At 38.9% G+C, this 23,000-nt stretch overlaps 1 protein-coding gene across 3 annotated transcripts in view; it reads right to left on the bottom strand.

Annotated features, from left to right (window-relative positions):
- Positions 1-469: 469 nt before the first annotated feature.
- Positions 470-23,000, bottom strand: part of LOC145536211 (melanoma-associated antigen B18-like) — a 64,023-nt gene continuing 41,492 nt past the window's right edge. Inside the window, exons 1-3 of one of the 3 annotated variants that reach the window (XM_081565066.1) lie at positions 2,711-2,808; positions 1,166-2,269; positions 470-1,040 (exon numbers count right to left, since the gene is read on the bottom strand). In XM_081565066.1, coding sequence (XP_081421192.1) covers positions 1,177-2,208 — 1,032 coding nt within the window. In that variant the 5' untranslated portion in view covers positions 2,209-2,269; positions 2,711-2,808 and the 3' untranslated portion in view covers positions 470-1,040; positions 1,166-1,176. Of the gene's footprint in view, positions 1,041-1,165; positions 2,270-2,710; positions 2,809-23,000 lie in introns of those variants that run through there. The other 2 variants (XM_081565064.1, XM_081565065.1) reach the window with 2 other exon arrangements.

Below are 23,000 nucleotides of genomic sequence, written 5' to 3'. Positions count from 1 at the left end.
TTCCTCTGGTATATTGATACTAAAGTAACTCTTACAAGCAGGTTTGCATTCCAGGGTTTTGTCCTCCAGCGCTGAGAAAACGCCCTTTGTATACCTGGCTTATGTTCATCAGTCCCACAGCCTCATCTAGCCTACCACCCAGCTGAAATGAACAGGATAGCCCACTGAGACTTGTATTTTCCCCAAACCCCAAACTACTATTCCCCAGGGAACTTGCACTCTATTGTTTTCAGCCAAACACCCTCCCCCTCCCACTTCTCCCAACCCCATATTTGTCCCCTTACCTCCTTACTCCTTTAAGTCTTAAAGAGTATTTCACCATGTTCTGTACATAATTACTGCTCCTTAACTGTAAAATTCTAAAGGCAGGGGTGTTTGGTATCCTAGTTTCACCATTTCTAACACAGCAGTTTTCAAAGAGCAGATGCTCAATTAATATTTGGGGAATGAATGAGCCAGACAGCATGAGTTCCAGTTTATAAACATTTTATTTCTCTTATGTTCGTTAATAAGCTAAGCAAAGCCAGGTCTGTATCTTTTATTTTTATAGACTAACAGATCAAAATGAATAAGGGAAACCAAGAACTGCACATTTTTTAAGCTTTTTCCTCCCTGTATGTTTTCATCCCAGTAACTTTACTGTTGAATTTTTTCACATTTCCAAAGAAGTGCCTATTACCAGGTCATGTTGTACTGTTCTAGTTCAATATATACTAAAGGTTTCCCGCTTTATGTTGCAAAATAATAAAACTCTTATCTTAAATCTATTAAATTAAATCTAATACATAACCAAAATTACTAATAAGTTTAGATTCTGAAATGTATATCTTCTTTAAAAGAAAACATTTGAAATATAACAACAGGAAAGAAAGAAAAGAAGGGAGAGAAAGAGGGAGGAAAAAATGGAAAGAAAAAGAAAAGAGAAAAGATTAAACTCTAAGTTTACCATATAGAACAGAAACACAAAGATGATATTATAGTTTTCCCTGTGGACCCACCCTGGTCATCCACAGCTTAGAATGTTACTGCTCTTTTGCAACCTAAAAAAGAAAAAAAAGAGAGAGAAAGGTAAAATTTCAAGTTAGCAATATATAACAGGAACTCCAGGATGGTATACACTTCTCCAGTCCCACCCTGGCCCTCCACTGTTAGAACGCTGACGCACCTTTTCAAATTTCACTTAGCCTGGGAGGAGCTGCTGGCTATGGCTCTGGAGCGGGCACTGGCCAGGGCAGCAGTACGAGCCCTGGCTGCAGCTCTGGCTTGGGCTCTCTCTTCCTCATCTCTCAAAGCCTCTTCATACGAGGATGGGAAGGCAGTTGGGACGGTATCGTGAGCCTTGGCTAAAAACTCCAGGACTTTCATTTTGCTGGTTTCAGCATAGGCTCTAGGGCCCCACAGGAACTCATAGCGTGGAGGCTCACTGTTGGCCACCTGGCGGTACTCCAGGTACTTGAGCTGCACCATATCTTCTGTGAGGACCTTCTTGGGATCCCCATAGAGGAAGTGCTTCCTTTCAGCATATACACCCATCAGATTCAGCATTTCCCAGATCGCCTCTTCAGGAGCGCAGCTGCCTCTCATGAAGATCACACCAAGCACAATCATCAGGATGCCGGTCTTTAGCATGTGCTCATCTTCATTCAGAGGTGAATCATAGGAGAGGTCTAGTTTGTTGACAAGGGTGTAGCAGTGCCTGGTAGGATCCACTTCCTTCAAATCAACACCAAAAGCCAGCTCCATGTGATCAGAAGCTCTCCTGAGGATCTCATTGAAATGATTCTTGTACTGTTTGATAACAAACTTCAGCATGTCTGCCTTTCTAATTGGCTCTTTCTTTTGATACTTCTGCAGCAGGAAGTGCACCAACAAAACCACTTTCTTATTTAAAATCTCACTGAGTGAGCTCTTAGTGCCCTTGGGGGAGCTTGCGCTTTCCACCTTTGGGCTATTGATGTTTTCAGCTGAGTTGGTGCCTGAACCAGCTGCAGTAGCACCGGTGGCTCCCTCAGGTGCCTCAGGAGTGCTGGGTGTCCCAGGAGCAGGCAGATTCTCAGGTCTGTCCCCAAAGACAGAGGAAGGGGGCTTTCCTGCTGCTGCTGCTGCTGCTGCCCCAGTGGCCTGAGCAACCCCTAGGCCCTCAGTCTCAGCACGGGCCTGGTGGCGTTTCTCACGGGCACGGAGCTTACTCTTTTGGCCCCGAGGCATGATGACTGGTCAGAGAACGCAGGCAGCTGCTCAAGCTGCCGAGGTTGATGAAGAGCTCACCCTAGAAGACAGAGGAAAAGAAGGCGTGTATAGCCTCCGTAGGGAGATTCTTCTATCTTGGCGCCAAGAAAAACTGCCTTTGTTGATCCCCTTAAGGGTACCGTTTTAGGAACCCACAAGACAGAGGCCGACGGAACTCTGTGGGCCTCCTCTGTTCATCAGGGGCTTGTCACCTTAATTCTAACGCAGAATACTAAACTTGACTCCTGACCAGTCCTTTTACGACTCCCTCTGCTGACTTGAGGCTGCCCCTTCAGACCAAGGCTTCCCATCCCACAAATTCTCCTGGCTGACGTGGCGGGGTGTTGGGCCTAACAGTCACTTCTGAGCCGCTCGGGGGTTGAGGGTCGGGATGGCGCAAGTTAGGATAGGGAGGGGCTCTACGGGACCACCTCAGTTCTGGCAGGAGTGTGTCCCTTCACTTCTAACAAAGACTGTTCACCTGGATACCTGTCCAATCCCGGAACTTCTCCTTGGGTAGATGCGAGGCCACACCTCTCCAACAGAAGCCTCAAGCTCCGGAGCTGCCGCGCGGAAGGCAGGGAGAGCACTTCCGGTAACGCCCAACTGGGCTTGCTAGCCTTGGGGGTGGGGTGGGAGGGACCGGTTCTGGAAGGGCCTCCCTATCTGTTCTGGCAGGTGGAGAAATCGTGCAAAACTCACATGGGGGAGTCTTACCTGACTCCTGACAGGGCCTGGGACTTCTTTCTCTGCTGAGCTAAGTCAGCTGGCCACAGATCAGGGTTCTCATTTCCCTCGGAACCCCCAGTAGGAAGTAAGGGGTAGCCGGAGCCTAGCAACCATGCCTAGGGCCTCCCAAGACTGATAGTGTAGTGGGGGGGGGTACTCTTTGTGGACTCTTACTTTGGAGTGGGCTCTCCCTTCAGTCCTCACTCGGTTTCTTACCTTGATGCTTTGTAAGTGAGCTACTAATCTGATAGGGTGCCAGACCAATCAGGTAAGGCATAAGTCTGTAAATAATTTAAGGAGAATTGACTACTGTACAATATTCTACTCACCACGAGTAAACATAATATATATTGCTCTATTTGAGACTTCTTTTAGCTAAGTCTATCAGTAGTTTTTTTTTACATTTACTTCCATAAACATCGTGTGCATTGTTGTTAGTTTTCTTTTGAGGTATCTTTTGAATAGCACTGCTGTTTTGAATGATGTATTTACCATTATATATCCTAGTTACTTATTTTGTGATAAAAGTCCTCCTTTTGGGACTTCCCTGGGGGTCCAGTGGATAAGACTCCGAGCTCCTAATGCAGGGGCATGGATTCAGTCCCTGTAGGGGATCTAAGATCCACATGCTACGAGGTACAGCCTTTAAAAAAAAAAATCTTCCTTTTGGTATAGTGATCTTCTGCACCAGCTTTTGAAGTTTCTTATAAATTTGAATATTTGGCAGCCAATTTCCTTGGAGTTTTTAATTAGAGAATCATATTACCTTTTTTCATTATTCATAATTTTGTTTTGGTATTGCTGTGTATGGCTGTATACTGGCTATGCAGTCCAGTCCAGGTTTGAACAGTAGAGTTGGTACCATACCTCCATGCCCTCTTCTGGACTTTATTGGAAATGTTTCTAAAGTTTCACACTTATATATGCTTGCTGTTGATTTAACAATATGGAAATTCCATTCTAATGTAAGTTTTCTAAAAGTTATTACCATGAACTGGTGTTGAACTTTTATCAAAGATTTTTTTTTACTCCTACACTTGATCAAATGCTTTCTCTTCTCTGTCTGATAATATAGTGAATTCCGATACTCTTTGTTGGCAAAGCCATTCCAGAGGTGACACTGAAATTCTGTTTGGAGATCCATACCATCTGTAGTTTCCATTGTGGTGATGTTGTCAATCATTGAGGATCATCACTGTCATCCATTAATCCACTAGAAGCTGCTGAGTTGTAATTCTCTAATTCTACCATTCTTTCTCAAGACTATTACCTGAAATATATGTATAGGTAGAACCTTCTGTTATCCTCTCTTTTCTTTTTTTTTTTTTTTGATTTGAGCCTTCAATGGCCCTATTTTACTGCCTAGATAGATAGACTGATAGATAAAGAAAGCTAAATCTCTCTTTGTCTAATCAATATCAGAACACTTTTTAGCCTAAAATTGTTTTATGTTTTTTGTAATTTTAAATAGCAAAAAAATCTTGCTTGAGAACTAAACCAGTTAACAACTGGTTGAATAATTCATCTGCTATTGATAACTATTACCAAGCAGCATGGGGGTAATCAGTGTTCAGGCCCTAGAGTTTGTCACATGATATAGTATTTGTGCTTACAGATAGTTATGATTTTGGAAGACATAGAAAATATTCCTATGATTTATTCAAAGTCAGCATTACTTGAAGGGGTATAGTTTCTGTATTCTTTCTATATAGCTATCCAATCATTATGCTAATTGAGTTTTATTGTTTTCTTTATAAATTCTAACATGGATTATGGCAAGTAGTTTAAGTGTTATTACTACTTTAGTTTATACACATGTAGACATAAAAACAAATTGTGGCACTCTTTCCTCTGGGTTCACAATTTATTCAATATAGGGCTGTCCTAATGAACTTCATATTAGAACTCCATTAATGTGGTCAATGCAAACTTATCTGATTTTTTGAATAGATATGCTAATATGCTCTCAATTTATTAAAAATAATTTTTCCAACTTCTCAATTCACTTGTTAGTAATTTAAATATTTAGATTTTTAATGAATATCTACTTCTTGAGTAGGTGACATTTTTGGTTGTTTCTAAGGTAACGCTGCTGCTGCTGCTGCTGTCGCTTCAGTCGTGTCTGACTCTGTGCGACCCCATAGACGGCAGCCCACCAGGCTCCACCATCCCTGGGATTCTCCAGGCAAGAACACTGGAGTGGGTTGCCATTTCCTTCTCCAACCCAAGTTGCATATACTATACGAAATTTAGAATGAAAGGTTTTAAAGTCTCTAATGCTACGGGTCCTGTTTTTGCTTTTTACTTTTTTTTGGAAACAATTGTGCCTGATGACTGCTAGCAAGTATCAAATACTGGAGTATTTGATGCTTTTAAAATCTGATCAGTTGGGAGGTTTTGGTTTGTTGCTCATTTGTTTTCTTATTATTTTCACTCTTAGTGGAATGTTAGCACAAACTCTCTCAGTATATGTATGTGCACTCATGGGGCAGATAAGAAATCATGGGAAGACAAGTTATCAACTACTATAAAATAGTGAGAAGTGCTCCAAGAAAGAAGCAATTGTGACTGGGAAAATTTTATTATCCTAGTGTCCTAGACTGTTTTCAATCTAAAGTATGGCTGAATGATGGAATGGGACACACAGGTTTCCCCACCCCATTCTCTAAAATATCTGTTTGTTATTGAGTCACAGAGATATGAAGAGAAAGAGTAAGGAGGGAGGACAAATATTTTAAAGTAAAAATAGTAATAACTATGTATTTGTTGAGGACCTATTATATTCAAGGAAGTGTGCTGTGTCTATTATCTTACTTCACCTGTGGCATGGGTTTCACTTATTGGATCATACTTATTGGATCGTACCGGCAAAGAAAGTGAGGCTCATAAGATTAAGAAGCTTTCTTTTTTTTTTTTTTTTATAAATTTATTTATTTTAGTTGGGGGCTAATTACTTTACAATATTGTAAGAAGCTTTCTTTCATCCATTAGTTTTTATTTACTAAACCAGGAACTTGACCAAAGTCATGAAGATACCAAAGGCTTAGACTGAAAAAGAGATAGAGAAGAAAGGTGTCAGAGGAGGTTTTTGTTTTTTTTTTCCTGGTCAGAAGTGGCAAAGTTTCCTTGACAGTAGATAAACAACTTTATACAGTTTTATTATTGCATTCAACCCTGTTCATTACTTTCTGTTTTAACCTTTTCTTTTTTTTTTTTTTGTCTATACTATCACTTATAATTTTGATAAGCAAAATAATAGTTAAACATTGGTCTCAACTATAAATTAGTATTAAAGTCATTATAAAGAAAAAATTAACATGATATTTATTATAGGAACACTTAACGAGAGGACATTATTCATGATAAAATTATCTTAAACATTCAGTTGAAGACCTTTAGGAAATATGCTCTTAATTTAGCTCTTTTTAAGAGAAACCGTGTTATTTTTAATCTGGTGGACAATTAGATGTCTTTTTTACTCACGTCAAAAGTAGAGTCTCAAGGTCAGATTTATGTATTCTTAGAGCAAGTGAACATGTTCTTATTCTATGCACTTTGAATACCAACTTGACTTCATGTATTTTGTTCCCACTTTAATGTTTTTCTGAATGCAAGACATTATAATCCTTAATCCAACAGTAATTTATTGATAAGGAATTCAACCATGCAGTGTGCTGGGAGCTGAGGATAAAATGATGAGCAAAATGTGGGCAGACCCTACCTTCATAGAACTTACCATCTGGTAGGAGAGACAGACACGTATATACATTTATTACTAACTATTAAACATTATGCGTGGAAAGGACAGATAGATAAAATAGTGTGATACTCTCTGATTCAGTAAGTTTGCGAAGGCTGTCCTGAAGAATTAGTATCTTAACGTAGGAAAAAGGATGGATGTGAGTTAGATTGACAAGCATAAGGTGAGGTTTGAAGACTGTTCCTTAAGGGAACTATACAAATGTCTGATTAAAAAATAAAGTTGGTGGACTGGAAGGAAGAGCACATTAGCTTGAGTGTGAAAGTCAATGGGGAGAGTGTAGTGAAAGAGTTCGGGGTTTCTTCTTAGATGCAAAATAGAACCACTAAAAGTTTTAAAGCAGGCAAATGACCTGCCCAGATATGCATTTTGTAATGATCACTGTGGCTGCAGTATATTTAAAAAAAAAAGGGGAAGCAAAGCAAGACAAACGAACAAAAACCACATAGGAAAAAGAATTCCAGATACTTGAACAGTATTCCAGGGTTGTGACATCAGAGATGGAGACATTTGGATAGATTAGAAAGCTGTGTGTAGGTACAATTTGCAGGACTCATGTGCTTGTTGGCACATGGCTGGTGTAGGAGAACATGGTGTCAAAAATACCCGCTTACATCCAGGGCCTGGGCAACTGCATTCATGACTGCAGTGTCTACTGAGATTGGGAATTCTGTGAGTGTACAATTTACCACGAGTGGGAGTCATAAGAATGGGTGTAATTTGGAGTTTTGCTTGTGTGTTCAATTTAAAGAGGGTTGTGTTTGAAGCACTTTTGGTAAATATTCAAGTGAAGATGTCAGATAAGCAGAAATATATATGAAGCTGAATACTAGAGAAGAGATCTGGGCTTGAGATGTATATCTGAAGTCATGAGGAGGCATTTGAAAATGGAAGCATTGAACATGAATGGAATTGACAAGGAAGAGAGTACAGAGTGAAATAAAAAGTATCAACATTTTAAAAATGGATAGAGAAGCATACTCTTTGTAGAACACTTAGAACATATAGAAAGCTATTTAATCACCCATAATTCTGTTGCATGCATATATATATGTGTGTGTGTGTGTATATATATATATATATATATATATATATATATATATATTATAAACAATAATTTGGTGCCACAGCTTGCAATTCCTATGAATATCCAATAAACATTTTTACTTTTAATCAGCAGAGATAGTCATTTCTTATTCAATGTTGATGAACAAATTAATCCACCCAAAATCTTGTTAAGCTACAAGCATATGAAAGTAATGAATAAAGAAATAAATATGTCCTATAAAGAGTTAAGGGCTTCCCTGGTGGCTCAGTGGTAAAGAATCCACCTGGTAATGCAGAAGATATGGAAGACGTGAGTCCGATCCCTGGGTCAGGAAGATCACCTGCAGAAGGAAATGGCAACCCACTCCAATATTCTTGTCTGGGAAATCCCATGGATAGAAAAGCCTGGGCTGGCTCCAGTCCATGGGGTCGCAAAGAGTCTGACACGACTTAATGACTGAACAACAGCAACAACATAAAGAGTTAAATCTATTAATATACACTCAATTACTCTAGTTATGGCATCTATAGAATTTGATGAAATTCAGTACTGTATTTGCTTCGGAAAAAACTCATTATCACCATTTGAAAAATAGCATAAAGCACATGTTCTATTGATGATGGCATCATGTTGCTATGTGAAGGACAACACATTAGATTTACATTAAATGTATAAAATAGAGCAACTCATTATTGGCTTTTCCTAGACTGGGTCATCTGTGTTCCTATTAAAATGAATGTTAACTTTTTTTTCTAATTTGATTTCAGTTTGAACAGCTTTTAAAAATGCCAATATCTGCAAGCATAATACATTTTTAATGCACCTAAAATTTATTTAAAAGAAAATGATTATGTGCATTGTACTTATATATAAATGTGAAACTGATGGCAAAGCATATTGTGATTAATGTGTGATATTTGATATTTACATTACAATTGTGTTCTATTTTCAGTGATACATAGTTGATGGGTCTGTTGCGGTTGTATTATGTATAATCTAAGACACCAGCTGAGCCTTAGGATGACTAAGATATTTAAAAATTTATTTTTTCAGAATGAATCAATAAGCTTTGAAGGAATTAACTTCTTCATGGCTTAGAGTCATGTTTTTTCAAAACTTAAGAAACTCTCCAGAATTATTAAACTTCATGTTCCATTGCATCTACATTTAATATTGTGATGGTTATTGAGACATATGTACATTTATTGTCCTTTTAAGGAAGTTATGTGTAGAGGACACTGGGCTTTTAAGTAAAAAATAAGTAATCCCTATTAAACTTTAGTTTTAATCTAGGTCTTTAAATATGGGTTTTATCTTAGTGACTGGATAGTTTTTTTTTTAACTCAGTTTCTATGATTTGACACTTTTAAAGGTGTGGAGGATTCACTAAACAATAAGAAGTCTCTGAGATATTCATGGCAGTGAAGTGTAGGATATATAGATAATAAAATACATAAAGAGAAGTATATTAATACAGAGATAACATGTGAAAATCTCAACAATGGTTTTAACCAACTCTTCCCTTTTATACTTCCGTGCCAATTAGAAGTCATGTAGCAATGACCGAGCCATAGCTGAACTAGACACATCAACATCAAACAAAAACACTATGAAGAAATAAAACAGAACAAAACCAAATAAAGCAAAACAACATACATATTTTACGAAACACTTATAACCCCGGTGTAGACATGTCAATCACAATAGCAATCTGTTCTTTGACACAGTGTATTCCGAACCATTTGCACCACTGTGTAGCAATAAACGCATGATCAAGTATATACATAATGCTGCTGAGTCGCGTCAGTCGTGTCCGACTCTGTGCGACCCCATAGACAGCAGCCCACCAGGCTCCGCCGTCCCTGGGATTCTCCAGGCAAGAACACCGGAGTGGGTTGCCATTTCCTTCTCCAATGCATAATAGCCGTGTTACAACAGAAATTTAGAAAAAAAAGTTCTTCCATGTAAAATTTTTATTTGGGTTTTGTAAAGAGGAAATACTTAGCAGAAGACTCTTTAAAGAGATATATTATTGAAGTAGTGAACGGCAGGTTTTTTGTAAGAAGAGAATTTATATGGCTGAAAGCTGCTTTTAAATAAAGAAAAAAATGACATATTACTTCAGTGTTTTCAGACACAACATTTGCTCATTTCAATGCTAAAAAGTGTGGTTATATATGGTTCTTTTTCCCAGAGCATGGATGAGAAAGGAAACTGAGGCACGGTTAAGCTAAGTGATTTGTTTGAATTGTATAAAAAAAAATACACTTCACAGAGCATGAAAGTGAAAGTCGCTCAGTTGTGTCTGACTGTTCGTGACCCCATGGGCTGTAGCCTGCTAGACTCCTCTCTCCATGGAATTCTCCAGGCCTTTCCCTTCTCCAGGGGATCGTCCCAACCCAGGACTCGAACCCAGGTCTCCCGTATTGCAGGTGGATTCTTTACCATCTGAGCCACCAGGGAAGCCCTTCGGTATTTGAATATTTTACCACTCAATACTTCAATATTTGAATATTTTACCACTCTTTCCTTCTATTCCCAGGAACCAATTGCTCTAAATTAGAAAGATAGCTGTTCTGGGAGAATTTTCTTCTTGGTGACACTTTGTTTAAAATGGTGTGAAAAAAAGAAAGGAAAGAAAAAGAAAGTAGTAAAAAAAGAGGTAGAGAAATGTAGTGAACAGTAATAGTAGTAAAACTGCTAGAATTAGCCAAGTCAGTGGTAAAGACTATAGTAACCAACTCAAGACACCATGAGATAAAGGTGATGAGGAGAATGTGTCAGAAAGTTCCTAGATGGATCTTCTTTCCTGTGTTTATTGACTGTTGACCAGTCCTTGTGCATACCTGGTTAGGGGTCTAAATGATGCTTTGATAACTTGTAATAGACATTTTAACATATTTGTTGAATGTTAGGATGAACATATTGTTGATGGTACAAGAAAATTGAAATTTATATGTATCTTAAAAAGAATGCTTAGTCATTTTGCATAAATAATTTTTGCAGGGAATGTCATTTCAAGTAATTGCATGTTGTTTAAAGTCTCAGTTTAACAATTCTAGCAATGAATCTAATGTACCTTGCCTGAGTCGATACGGAACCAGATTTTGCCCTGGAAGAGCTACACTTGTTTACTTCTTTGAATGGTTTGTTGAATCAGTTGGCTGTTGTCACAATTGTGTTGTATTTTTAAAAAGCCCAAATTCAATGCATGCAGCAAGTGTTTATTTCTCCCTCATGCTTATGCAAGTTGGCTGAAATTTTGTGAATTTGGCTGAGTTTGTTTGGGCTTGGATCCAAACTGAAGCTAGGATCCAAGTCGGCTACATGTGTCTCTCACTGTCTTTGCTCCAGGGGCTACTTTGTAGCCTCTTCTCATGGCAGTGATACAATATGTATGTATGAGAACAAGTTGTAGGCCACAATCATATAAGCGCATTTCCAGTCTCAGTTTGTCATGTCCACTAACATCCTGTTGGCAAAATCAAGTCATGGCCAACCCCAGCATCAGTGGATCATAGATACATACTTTTCTCATCCAGGTCAGTGCGGAGAAGGTGGGGAGTGACTACTTTAACAATAGCCTAATCTATCATCCATACCTTAATCAGAATGGAATCTGCCATCGAGTTTTTATTATGGATCCCCAGAACACAGACTATTTTCCTCTTGTTTCACAAAGAAAATAGCATAGTAGCTAAAAGTGTTTTAAGGTCAGCAAATCTTTAAGACAATGCAAAAACTTGAGGGCATATTGCACCACAGGCCTATGTAATCAAAGCTCTCTCACATATATACAGATATTTTGCTTATTCTTAGTTTTTCTGAAATTCTTTGTCAACATTTGTAAAAGGTGGAGAGGACTCTCTAGATGATTGGACTACCATATTAATATTTAGAAACAAGAAGGTGTAAAATGTAATCCACTGCCTCAGTGAGACAGTAAAAATTATTGTATTTTTAATTAGAGCTTTGTCAGGGAGGTGCAAAAATAGAATTCAAACTGCAGATTTGTTGATTGGGCTTAATAAAGTCTTGGGACTTTTGAATATGCTAAAGATTGGCAATTTTCTTACAAGGGCTATCACTAGTTAGAACCAAACGCTTGCCAATCCCATTTCTATGATGGAGACTGAGTTATCATGATATTTCTATGAGGACACAATGAAATTTGATTTACTAGTTTGATTTTGAAAGCCACTGGAAACTATGAGGCCTCCCTCACTATCATGGCCTTTATTAGGTTGCTTAACTTGACAACTTATATTTTATCTTTTTAAGTTTTAAGTTTCAAAATATGAAAATTTCTGAAAACCACCCGATATTTTATATCAAAATGTTTCTACAGAAAGGAATTACTCTTGTTCATTAACCAAAGGAATTCTGAAACCACGTACAGAAACAATAAGAGAATTTCATCATTCCTAAAGTTTATCATACTGTTATTAATATTATACTTAATTTTATTTGTAAAATAAATAATATTTTGTCATGAAGATTGCCTTTGGCAGTTGGATCACTATATTCTACATAATGAAAATTGTTTTTCTGGCGGTAAAGGTACTACTCTTGACTGAGTACATGGAGAACTGAACGGGCCATGAGCGATACCTCTGGGTTGATACTTAGGGAAAAAGCATCTACACGTCACTGGTCCTCTACCGAATAGTTAATGAGGAGCTTTCAAGTAACATCTGTTGGAACATTTGTCTCAGGAATCACCCAACTTCTTGATCGTTCTCTCTTCCTGAGAAAAAAATATGTAAAATGATATAGTAATAAAAAATGAAGTAATATATCCTTAATATAGGTATAAATCTGCCCTCAGTAGTTATTTGTTGAATGGCTGAATGACATTTTGTCTATAGGATGCAAAATACATTGTGTCTATTGAATACTTTATGCATGTATCGGTTTACTCATAAGTGTATATAAATAAATCTATTAAAAATTTCTCATCAGGATTATATGAATTCATAGTTAACAGTATATTGAAGTGAGGATCAGCTAAGTAATTTTCCAGGCCCAGGGAAAAATGAAAATGAAGGGCCCCTTGTTCAGAAATTACTAAGGATTTCAAGATGGTGACAGCAGAGCATTTAAGTAAGCATGGGGATTTCTAAGCATGGTCCCCCTTTCAACTGCAGAAGTAGCATGTCCATGAAGCTGGTTCTCATTGAGTATGTGCTATGTATAGAATGCCCTTTCTTTCATATAACAAAAATAATAAATCATTGTCTTTGGGAAGCTTAGCAGAGTGCATCTCTTTTAGCATAGGTATACATATTTGCATATATATGTAATAGATATGAATAAACATGTATATTTATTGTACATTATGCCATATAATTTCAACATGGAGAGCCTACTTTATGAACTTACTATTATTTATTCAAGCTATGTAGTCAAAGCATTGATAGAAGGTGTGTAGTATCCTGAATACATCTTTCAGGATCTTATCTGATTCCTTTGTTGAAGAGGGGTGAAGATCAGCATTCCCCACAACTTTCAGGGTTGAACTAAAATTCTGAGTGTGTGGCTTATCCTTAATTCTTTCAGATTTCCTCCCATTTAAGAGGCTTCTGATATTTGAAGGCCAGAGTGTTTCCATGATTTGACATGTCTCAGAAGAGCTTCACAATTGTCTTTCGGTTCCCCTTCTTAAGAATAAGGATTCTAGGTAGAAGTATGCTAGAGAGCTATTCATAGCCCATCAATCATCTAACAACAACAACAACAACAACAAACATTTATAAGCACCTGATATATGCCAGTCTCTTTATATTTGTCTCTAATTCTTATAACTATCCAAGGTAATAGCATTATCCCAATTTCATAGATTTTGAAAACAATGTTCAGATGGGCGTTTATTATGCTGCTACTTAACTCAGAAGAGATGGAACCACAATGAAACTCTAGATCTGTTGCACATTGCTCTCTACTTGTTTATACCACATTGCCGGAAGACGTGCAAAAGTCAGCGAGCTCCTCTGGGAACAGGAGGAAGGCCAGTCTGGGACTCTGAGTAACCGACGTAGAGATGCAGTGTTCAATTTGTTTTCAAAGTTGACCACGATCACTTCTTTCTTGTATGCATACCATCAAGAGCTGGGGTCCTCTCCTCCTGAATCTGAGCTGGCTTTGTGATACTCTGACCAATAGGATTTGGCAGGTGTGACACCGGGTAAGTTCCAGGCCTAACTTTGACGAGGCATCTACTGTTTTCTCTTTACAAGGAGCTAGACTACATGATGTAAAGAAGCTTAGACCAGAAAACCGAAATATGAGACAGCATATGAAGATAGAGAGAACCAGCCCTGTGAATGAAGCCTTTCTGTATCTCCCAGACTAGCTCAACCACCCGTCAAATGGAGCTGAGAAAGTGACTGCAGCCAAGCCCTGCCGGAATTCCTCGCCTAGAAAACTGTAAGAAATGATTCATTGCTGTTTTTTTAAGCAACTGATTGATTTGTTTCATAGCAATAGATACTGAAACACCGGGAAACTTGGGGACTATCATGTTTTAGCCTGGCTTGCAATTTCTACAGCTACAAAGCCCTGGCTGACTGTCTTGAATAGAGGTGTGCTTGGGCAAAGATGTGTTCTAAGACTCCATGGGAATTGCACTGGTATTGCTTAGGTCTCCTTTGGGTGAAAGTCTATCTGCAGAAGTTTTGATGTCACTTTAATCTTGCATCAGAGTAGCCCATGAATAGCTTTAATTGTTGGAGGAATGAAATACATAAGGAAGGATACCCTGCTTGCCTTAGGGTTAAATTCATCAATGCCGTTTCCTTTCCAAGATGTCAAAGTCATTACATCTCTGTATTCTGTTCTCTTTGCCATAGTTTCTGCTCTCGTAAGAAAAAAAAAAAAAAAAGGATTTAAGGTAATTTATATTAAAAAATGAACTTTCTGTGGAGCATACTTCTGAAATTCAACCCTACTCGTGATGTTTTTCAGATTCTAAGCATACCTGGTTGTGAGTCCTCTTTGATCATATTTTGCGTCTACAATAGAGCACTTGGGGATAAGTACTTGATAACTTTAATATGGCCTCAAACTTTGACATAAAAGGCACAAGAAAAAGCATGTTGAAAAACTTTTCAATATTGATTTCATTTGGTAGGGAATTAAGTGATGAAGGCAGGCATATTTGATCAAAATTTAACCATTTTCAGTAGAATGTAATCAACTTTATCTGTTGCGTAAAGATGAGAACCTCATTCAGAAGATATGATTAGAAGCCTCACTTATCTAAGTCATGATTATAAGGAAACTAACAGCTAAGTACAAGGTTGCTGCCTACATGGAAAGTGTATAACAGGAGTTTTAAAGAGCCTTTTCTCTTATATATTTGATTTGATAACTTAAGTTTTCACTAGTATCTTATAAGAAAAAAAAACTTCTTTGAAAGTGAGAGTATTTTTTCTGCAGTGCATCATATTTTGTTATCCAAAAATAGTTGCCTCTCCACTTAAATAGGTACTATTTGACATTAATAACAACAGTACCTTGATTTTCTCACTTAGCACAGCCGACCCTTGATATCCATGAGGGATTAGTTCCAGGACCCAGGTGGATACTGAAATTCTCAGATACTTAAGTTCCTGATGTAAAATGGTGTAGTGCTTGCATATAACCTATGTGTCAGTTCAGTTCAGTTCAGGTCGCTCAGTCATGTCCAACTCTTTGCGACCCCATGGACTGCAGCACGCCAGGCCTCCCTGTCCATCACCAACTCCCGGAGCCTACTCAAACTCATGTCCATTGAGTCAGTAACGCCATCCAACCATCTCATCCTCTTCATCCCCTTCTCCTCCCGCCTTCAGTTTTTCCCAGCATCAGGGTCTTTTCCAATGAGTCGGTTCTGTATCCTGCTGTAAACTCTAACTCATCTCTAGACTACTTACAATGTCTAATACAATGTAAATGTTATGTAAATAGTTGCTAGTGTGCCACAAATTTGCGTTTTGCTCTTTGAAACTTTCTGAAATCTAAAAAAAAAAAAAAAAATTATTTTGATCTGGGGTTGGTTGAATCCATGGATGCAGAACCTGCAGAACACAGAGGGCTGACTGCATCTTTATGCATTGCATAAAGAGTGGTTTCAAACTTATGTCTTATAAGATTTTTCAATTACCAAAGTTTTTCTCTGGCTTTAAATGCTTGCACAACAGTCACACAGTCAGTAGGATCATAATAATTTTATTTAATGTCCCTAACAGTTGTGTCCAAAGGAGCCATATTAATTATGTCACACAGAACGAGACCAGAAAGAAATCACAGCATGACGCTCACAGGAAAAATCCACAGGAACATCAGGACTCAGCAACTTCAGTGAAAACTTTACAACCTCCCTTGGCCTCCGGAGTATAATAGCACTAGCACCCCTTTTTGCCTAGTGCATCAAAAACCAACTGCTCTATTTGCTATTTAAGGCCTTAAGTATCCCCATTCCTGTGAAATCTCCCTCTGGCCAGCATAATCTCACAGCTCCACCCATTTTTTCCTTCCTCATCCCTGCCTGTGCCTGTCTCAGACTGCTTCCTCTCCACTAAGTCAGGTCAGTTTATTTGTTGGTTTCAGATCAAACCTTACATTCCTTATAGCCTTTTCTGCCCTTTGTACTTTTTACTGAAGTCTAGTTCTAGTTCATTTACTTCTCTCTCCAGTCATCAAATACATAGTGAGCCCTCCAAGCTGCCAGGCATTCTGCTCAGTGCTTAAGGTATAGAAATGGAATATACTCTTCCCTCCTGCTTCTCAGGTTGCTCATAGTCTCTCTGTGAGGGTAGGCAGGTAAACAGAAAGAAGAATGCCTGGGGAGAGTGACTTGATGGAGATGTTTACAGAGAAGTAAAGCAGTACATTTTAGAAATACCTAACTCACGAGATGAGAAGAGGGGTAGGTGTAACTTTAGGGAGACTGTTATTGTGAGAATTGAAAAATAAGCCAAGCGGAGAGGGTAGGTGAGGTCATTTTGGGAATAGGGAACAACTTGAGCAAGAATGGTATTTCCTGTGTGCCTGTATCTGGCTGTATTTTAATTCAGAGATTGAATATTTTTCCATTGACCGGGTACAAATAACTTTCCTTTCCTAGTCTTTTTACCTTATTATTTGAATCTACTATTTTATCTTGCAAACCATATAAGGGTTAAACATAAGTAGGATGTAGTTCAGTAATTGAAAGTGAAAATAAATAAGGGATAACCAGGTAACAGAAAACGAAAAAAGAAAACCCACAAAATAGAATTATGGACATTAAACTACAGTACTATGATAAATGTAACTGGACTTAAGTCTTCTAGATGGATAAAAAGCAAAACTAAGAATATTTTTAGTTTAATGAGACAAACTGAAACAAGATACTATAATTAAGGAAATGTTTTAAGTTAGAGTGTTCCAATTCAGTTGATCCCTTCTTTAGATAAGCTCTGAAGCCTGAATATAATCCATGTCTCATTAAATATGTTTGAGTTCTTAGCGTGTGGTAGGCACTACACCAGACACTGGTGATTGTATTAGTTATTATTACTGTATAACAAATGACCACATAGTTAGCAGCTTAAAACAGCCTCTAATTTTTAATCTCACAGTTTCCATGGATCAGGAGTTTGGGCACAGATTAGCTGGATCCTCTGCTCAGGGTTTCACAAAGCTAAAGTCAAAGCTGTCTTCCCTTCTGAAACCTAGCATCCTCTTCTCTGCCCTTGTGGTTGTGGGTAGAATTCAGTTTATAGTGGTTGTGGGGCTGAGGACACCATTTTCTGGATGGCTGTTAACTGAGGCCTGTAGTTATCTCCTAGAAGGCTGCCTTCATAGGCCCTCTCAAAATATGGAAACTTACTTCTTCAAGGCCAACAGGAGAATCCGCCATTCCAGTGTAAAGACAGAGTCTTGTACCATGGAGCTCCATCACAAGAGTGCCTGTTCCTTCACCTTTGCCATATACTAGTGGCTAGTTCAAGTCATAAGTTCTACTCACACTTCAGAGGAAGGCATTATACAAGGGCATGACCCACTGAGGATAACCTTAGAGTGTGTCTGCTACAGTGGGCAAAGCAAATCCAGATTTGTGGGGCCTAATGCTTATGTTTGGGAACCCTCTTGAAGAAAATAAAAATAGGATACATTTATGAATATAGCTCAAGCAAGTACTTCTGAAGCTTACACTTCACTGGTGTCCTGGTCATTCAAACTACACTTGAGATACAGTAGCTTTATCGATCTTATATTCCAAAGAGAGCCACACAAGTTAAACAAGTAAACAAATAGAATATATTGAAAAATTGTAAGTAATATAGGGGAAAAAAGAATAATGGGGTGCATGTGTAGGACAACACTCACTGAGTCAGAGAAAGACTCTCTCTAAATATTTGCCATTTAAGTTAAGACCCGAGGACAAGAAAGAGTTGGGCAGAAACCTTCTAGGCACAGGAAGGGGGACAGGAGGGTGGGCAGGAAGGATGGGGTGGGAAGGAATAGTTAGGGTGTTTGGGAAGGGCATGTACACACTGCTGAATTTAAAATGGATAATCAACAAGGACCTACTGTACAGCACGGGGAACTCTGCTCAATGTTTTGTGGCAGCCTGCATGGGAGGGGAGTTTGGGGGAGAATGAATATGATGTGTATCAATGGCTGAATCCTTTCATTGTCTGCTGAAACTGTCACAACATTGTTTGTTAATGGGCTGTACTCCAATACAAAATAAAAAGTTAAAAAAAAAAAACCAAAACCTTCCAGGCACAGGAAAAAGCCTATGTAAAACTTCTGAATCTGGAAGGGGCATGCAGTATTCAAGAAACAGAATAACCAGTGTGTGTTTTCCATTGTGTTTAAAAAGAAAGAAAATCAGTTCTTGAAGCTTTCTAGATAGGTGGTATGAGAACTTGTCTTTTTCTTCATTATTTGAGGTTTGTGAAAACTGTTCTGGGCTGCACGCAAGCATGGCCATTCTAGTGAACACATCTATTTCCTGATTTGATGATGAATAAAACTTAATATAATAAGATCCCAGAAATATAATGGGCACCAATGCCTACAAGATTTCACCCACATTTAACCTTTTAATTAATAATGGTTATTTTTTGAGTGGAGTCTGATTACATCAAGAACTGTATTATTCAAATAATGGCTACATAGCTACCCCTGGGCTTTCTCTAACCACAGTCATGTCAAAGAGGATAAAAAATATAAAGATTCAGCTCTTTGCTCACTTTGAAGTATATTTTTAATTTCCTTTTTGATTCTTTTAGTCTTACTAGTGATTCATAAGCCAAGAAGTAAATCGATAACTCTTCAAGGAAGACTGAGTTTATGGGAAAATCTCTGCTCAAAAGAATAATTTGTTCATTCAGGCAAGAGTGTTCTTTTCTGCCAACACCAAATTTTCAAGAAAGATTCTCTGTTAAAACGATGCCTAACAGAAAACACTTCATAACTCAGTTCCTGTGTACAATAAATCTATTGTAATCCTCTTTATGGTGAAACCTGGGAGTTTCTGAAGGTCTCTGGCTCCTCAGAAGAGCACTGTAGCCCCAGTAAAGTGTTATATATCCACTCAGAGCTTCACAGCAGAAAACACAGGATAAGTGAGAATTTAGAAACCAAGCTTTTCCTCCAAAAAACTCTATACTGCATTAAGTTATCAAGAGCTTGGAGGCAAGAGAATTGCTTTGGTGTCCTACTGAAAAGGAATTTCCAGGAGTTCCAGTTCTTGGATGACTCAGAAAATTTGCCATGGAAAAAGAACTTTGCCATTGAATGGTTATCTGTTATGCTTTTTGCCAAATCTCAGTTTATGTTCTGTGTCAGTTTCTCTTGGTGGGACACCATGGGACTTGGCAAAAGTGAAAAAACACCAGATATTTATTGGAACGCATTCGAATGTATATGGCCATGCTAGTGTTATAGCCACGCATTTTGGGAAACAAACTCACTCGGAAGGACAACGCAGGTAATGGAGTGCAGTTTATTACACCGGCGGGCCCAAGGCAGAGTCTCTTTTTAGCCAAGGACCCCGACCAGCATTTGTGAAAATCTTTTATACCCCATGTGTACGTGTCCGAACTCACCACCCCAAATTTTTTGAGACTTACATAAACAAAGGAAGGGTAAATATAATCACAATAATCTCATCATTTAGGTGTTATGTGTTCAAACAGTTAAACAATTGGCCAATAATCAATAAGCCTGAGGTTACACTCCGATAGGTACAGAAAAATTTACGGCCTGTCCAGAGACAGGGGTGATTAGTGTATGTTTTCTCTTAGGCGGTGAGTAACCTGGATACAATCTTTAAGGTTCCCCTGTCTGGAGGGGTTCTTATCCTTCTATTGTCGTTTCCACAGGCACTGAGCACAGAGTTCAGAGTCCATTAGAGAGGTAGCCGAACATGATCAGCACGAACAGGCCTAAGATGGAGTCCAGGCCCTATGAATTTCTTCTTCACTAGCAATGTTTTAATGGGCTGGAGGTTACATTTCTTACTTACAGGATTGCTAAGGCAGATACCGTGGTGAACACATAGCTCCCATGATGCAATAGCACTGGTCTGGATCCCACAACTATTTGAGATCTATTGAATTCTTAGCGTTCACACTCTGGTTGATTAATTACTTTATCTTGCTTGACTCCTCACTCTGAGAAGGCAACCGACTGCATAATTTGAGGCACTCCTCTTACAGGGAATCTAAGTTTTAGCATTTCAGAGCCAGAAAGTATTTGCAGGACCCTTGAGGTGGCAAGATGTTAATGGGGAGAGCATGGTCTTTTTAACCAGGAAACTTGGATTTAAGTTCAGGCTGGGAGACTCAGCAATAGTATGTTAGTCAAGCCAATCACATTCACAGAGTAAGAATCTTGATTTTATCATCTGTAAAATAACAATGGGCTTCTCTGTTGAGGCAGTGGTGAAGAACCCATCTGCCAATGCAGGAGACACGGGTTCAATCCCTGGGTGGAGAAGATCCTCTGGAGAAGGAAATGGCAACCCGGTCCAGTATTCTTGCTTGGGAAATCCCACGGACAGAGGAGCCTGGCGGGCTGTAGTCCATGGAGTCGCAAAAGAGTTAGACACCACTTATTGACTAAACAACATCAATCAACAAAATATCAATATCAATACCTGTTTCAGTTCAGTTCAGTTCAGTCGCTCAGTCGTGTCCGACTCTTTACGACCCCGTGAATCGCAGCACACCAGGCCTCCCTGTCCATCACCAACCCCCGGAGGTTACCCAAACCCATGTCCATCGAGTCGGTGATGCCATCCATCCATCTCATCCTCTGTCGTCCCCTTCTCCTCCTGCTCCCAATCCTTCCCAGCATCAGGGTCTTTTCCAATGAGTCAGCTCTTCGCATCAGGTGGCCAAAGTATTGGAGTTTCAGCTTCAACATCAGCCCTTCCAATGAACACCCAGGACTGATCTCCTTTAGGATGGACTGGTTGGATCTCCCTGCAGTCCAAGGGACTCTCAAGAGTATTCTCCAACACCACAGTTCCAAAGCATCAATTCTTCGGCGCTCAGCTTTCTTCACCGTCCAACTCTCACATCCGTACATGACCACTGGAAAAACCATAGCCTTGACTAGACGGACCTTTGTTGGCAAAGCAATGTCTCTGCTTTTTAGTATGCTGTCTAGGTTGGTCATAACTTTCCTTCCAAGGAGTAAGCATCTTTTAATTTCCTGGCTACAATCACCATCTGCAGTGATTTTGGAGCCCCCCAAAATAAAGTCTGACACTGTTTCCACTGTTTCCCCATCTACTTCCCATGAAGTGATGGGACCAGATGCCATGATCTTAGTTTCTGAATGCTGAGCTTTAAGCCAACTTTTTCACTCTCTTCTTTCACTTTCATCAAGAGGCTTTTTAGTTCCTCTTCACTTTCTGCCATAAGGGTGGTGTCATCTGCATATCTGAGGTTACTGATATTTCTCCCGGCAATCTTGATTCCAGCTTGTGCTTCTTCCTGCCCAGTGTTTGTCATGATGTACTCTGCATATAAGTTAAAGAAGCAGGGTGACAATATACAGCCTTGACGTACTCCTTTTCCTATTTGGAACCAGCCTGTTGTTCCATGTCCAGTTCTACCTGTTGCTTCCTGACCTGCATACAGCTTTCTTAAGAGGCAGGTCAGGTGGTCTGGTGTTCCCATCTCTTTAAGAATTTTCCACAGTTTATTGTGATCCACACAGTCAAAGGCTTTGGCATAGTCAATAAAGCAGAAATAGATGTTTTTCTGGAACCCTCTAGCTTTTTCGATGATCCAGTGGATGTCGGCGATTTGATCTCTGGTTCCTCTGCTTTTTCTAAACGCAGCTTGAACATCTGGAAGTTCACGGTTCACGTATTGCTGAAGCCTGTCTTGCAGAATTTTAAGCATTACTTTACTAGCGCGTGAGGTGAGTACAATTGTGTGGTAGTTTGAGCATTCTTTGGCATTGCCTTTCTTTGGGATTGGAATGAAAACTGACCTTTTCCAGTCCTGTGGCCGTTGCTGAGTTTCCCAAATTTGCCGGCATATTGAGTGCAGCACTTTCACGGCATCATCTTTCAGGATTTGAAATAGCTCAACTGAAATTCCATCACCTCCACTAGCTTTGTTGGTAGTGATGCTTCCTAAGGCCCGCTTGACTTCACATTCCAGGATGTCTGGCTCTAGGTGAGTGATCACACCATCGTGATCATCTGGGTCATGAAGGTCTTTTCTGTACCGTTCTTCTGTGTATTCTTGCCACCTCTTCTTAATATCTTCTGCTTCTGTTAGGTCCATACCATTTCTGTCCTTTATCGAGCCCATCTTTGCATGAAATGTTCCCTTGGTATCTCTAATTTTCTTGAAGAGATCTCTAGTCTTTCCCATTCTATTGTTTTCCTCTATTTCTTTGCACTGATCGCTGAGGAAGGCTTTTTTATCTCTCCTTGCTATTCTTTGGAACTCGGCATTCAAATGGGTATATCTTTCCTTTTCTCCTTTGCTTTTTGCTTCCCTTCTTTTCACTAGTTCTTTGGTTCTACATTAGTTGTACATTTTAAAAGGGTTTTTGAAAAGCCATATTGATAGAAAAGAGACAGCATAAAACCTTGAAAATATATGTGAAGATCATTTATAAACTTCAAGATAATGAATATGTAATGAACATAAGTACAAGTTATGGAAGTGCCATGAAGGGAGGGCAGAAAGAATGCCAGTGATAGAATGACTCTTTTTTAAAAAAAAATTT

The sequence above is a fragment of the Giraffa tippelskirchi genome, chromosome X (assembly GCF_054371585.1).
Source record: "Giraffa tippelskirchi isolate mGirTip1 chromosome X, T2T-mGirTip1v1.2.pri, whole genome shotgun sequence".
NCBI classification, from domain to species: Eukaryota; Metazoa; Chordata; class Mammalia; order Artiodactyla; family Giraffidae; genus Giraffa; species Giraffa tippelskirchi.
This window is presented reverse-complemented; position numbering and strand designations above follow the sequence as displayed.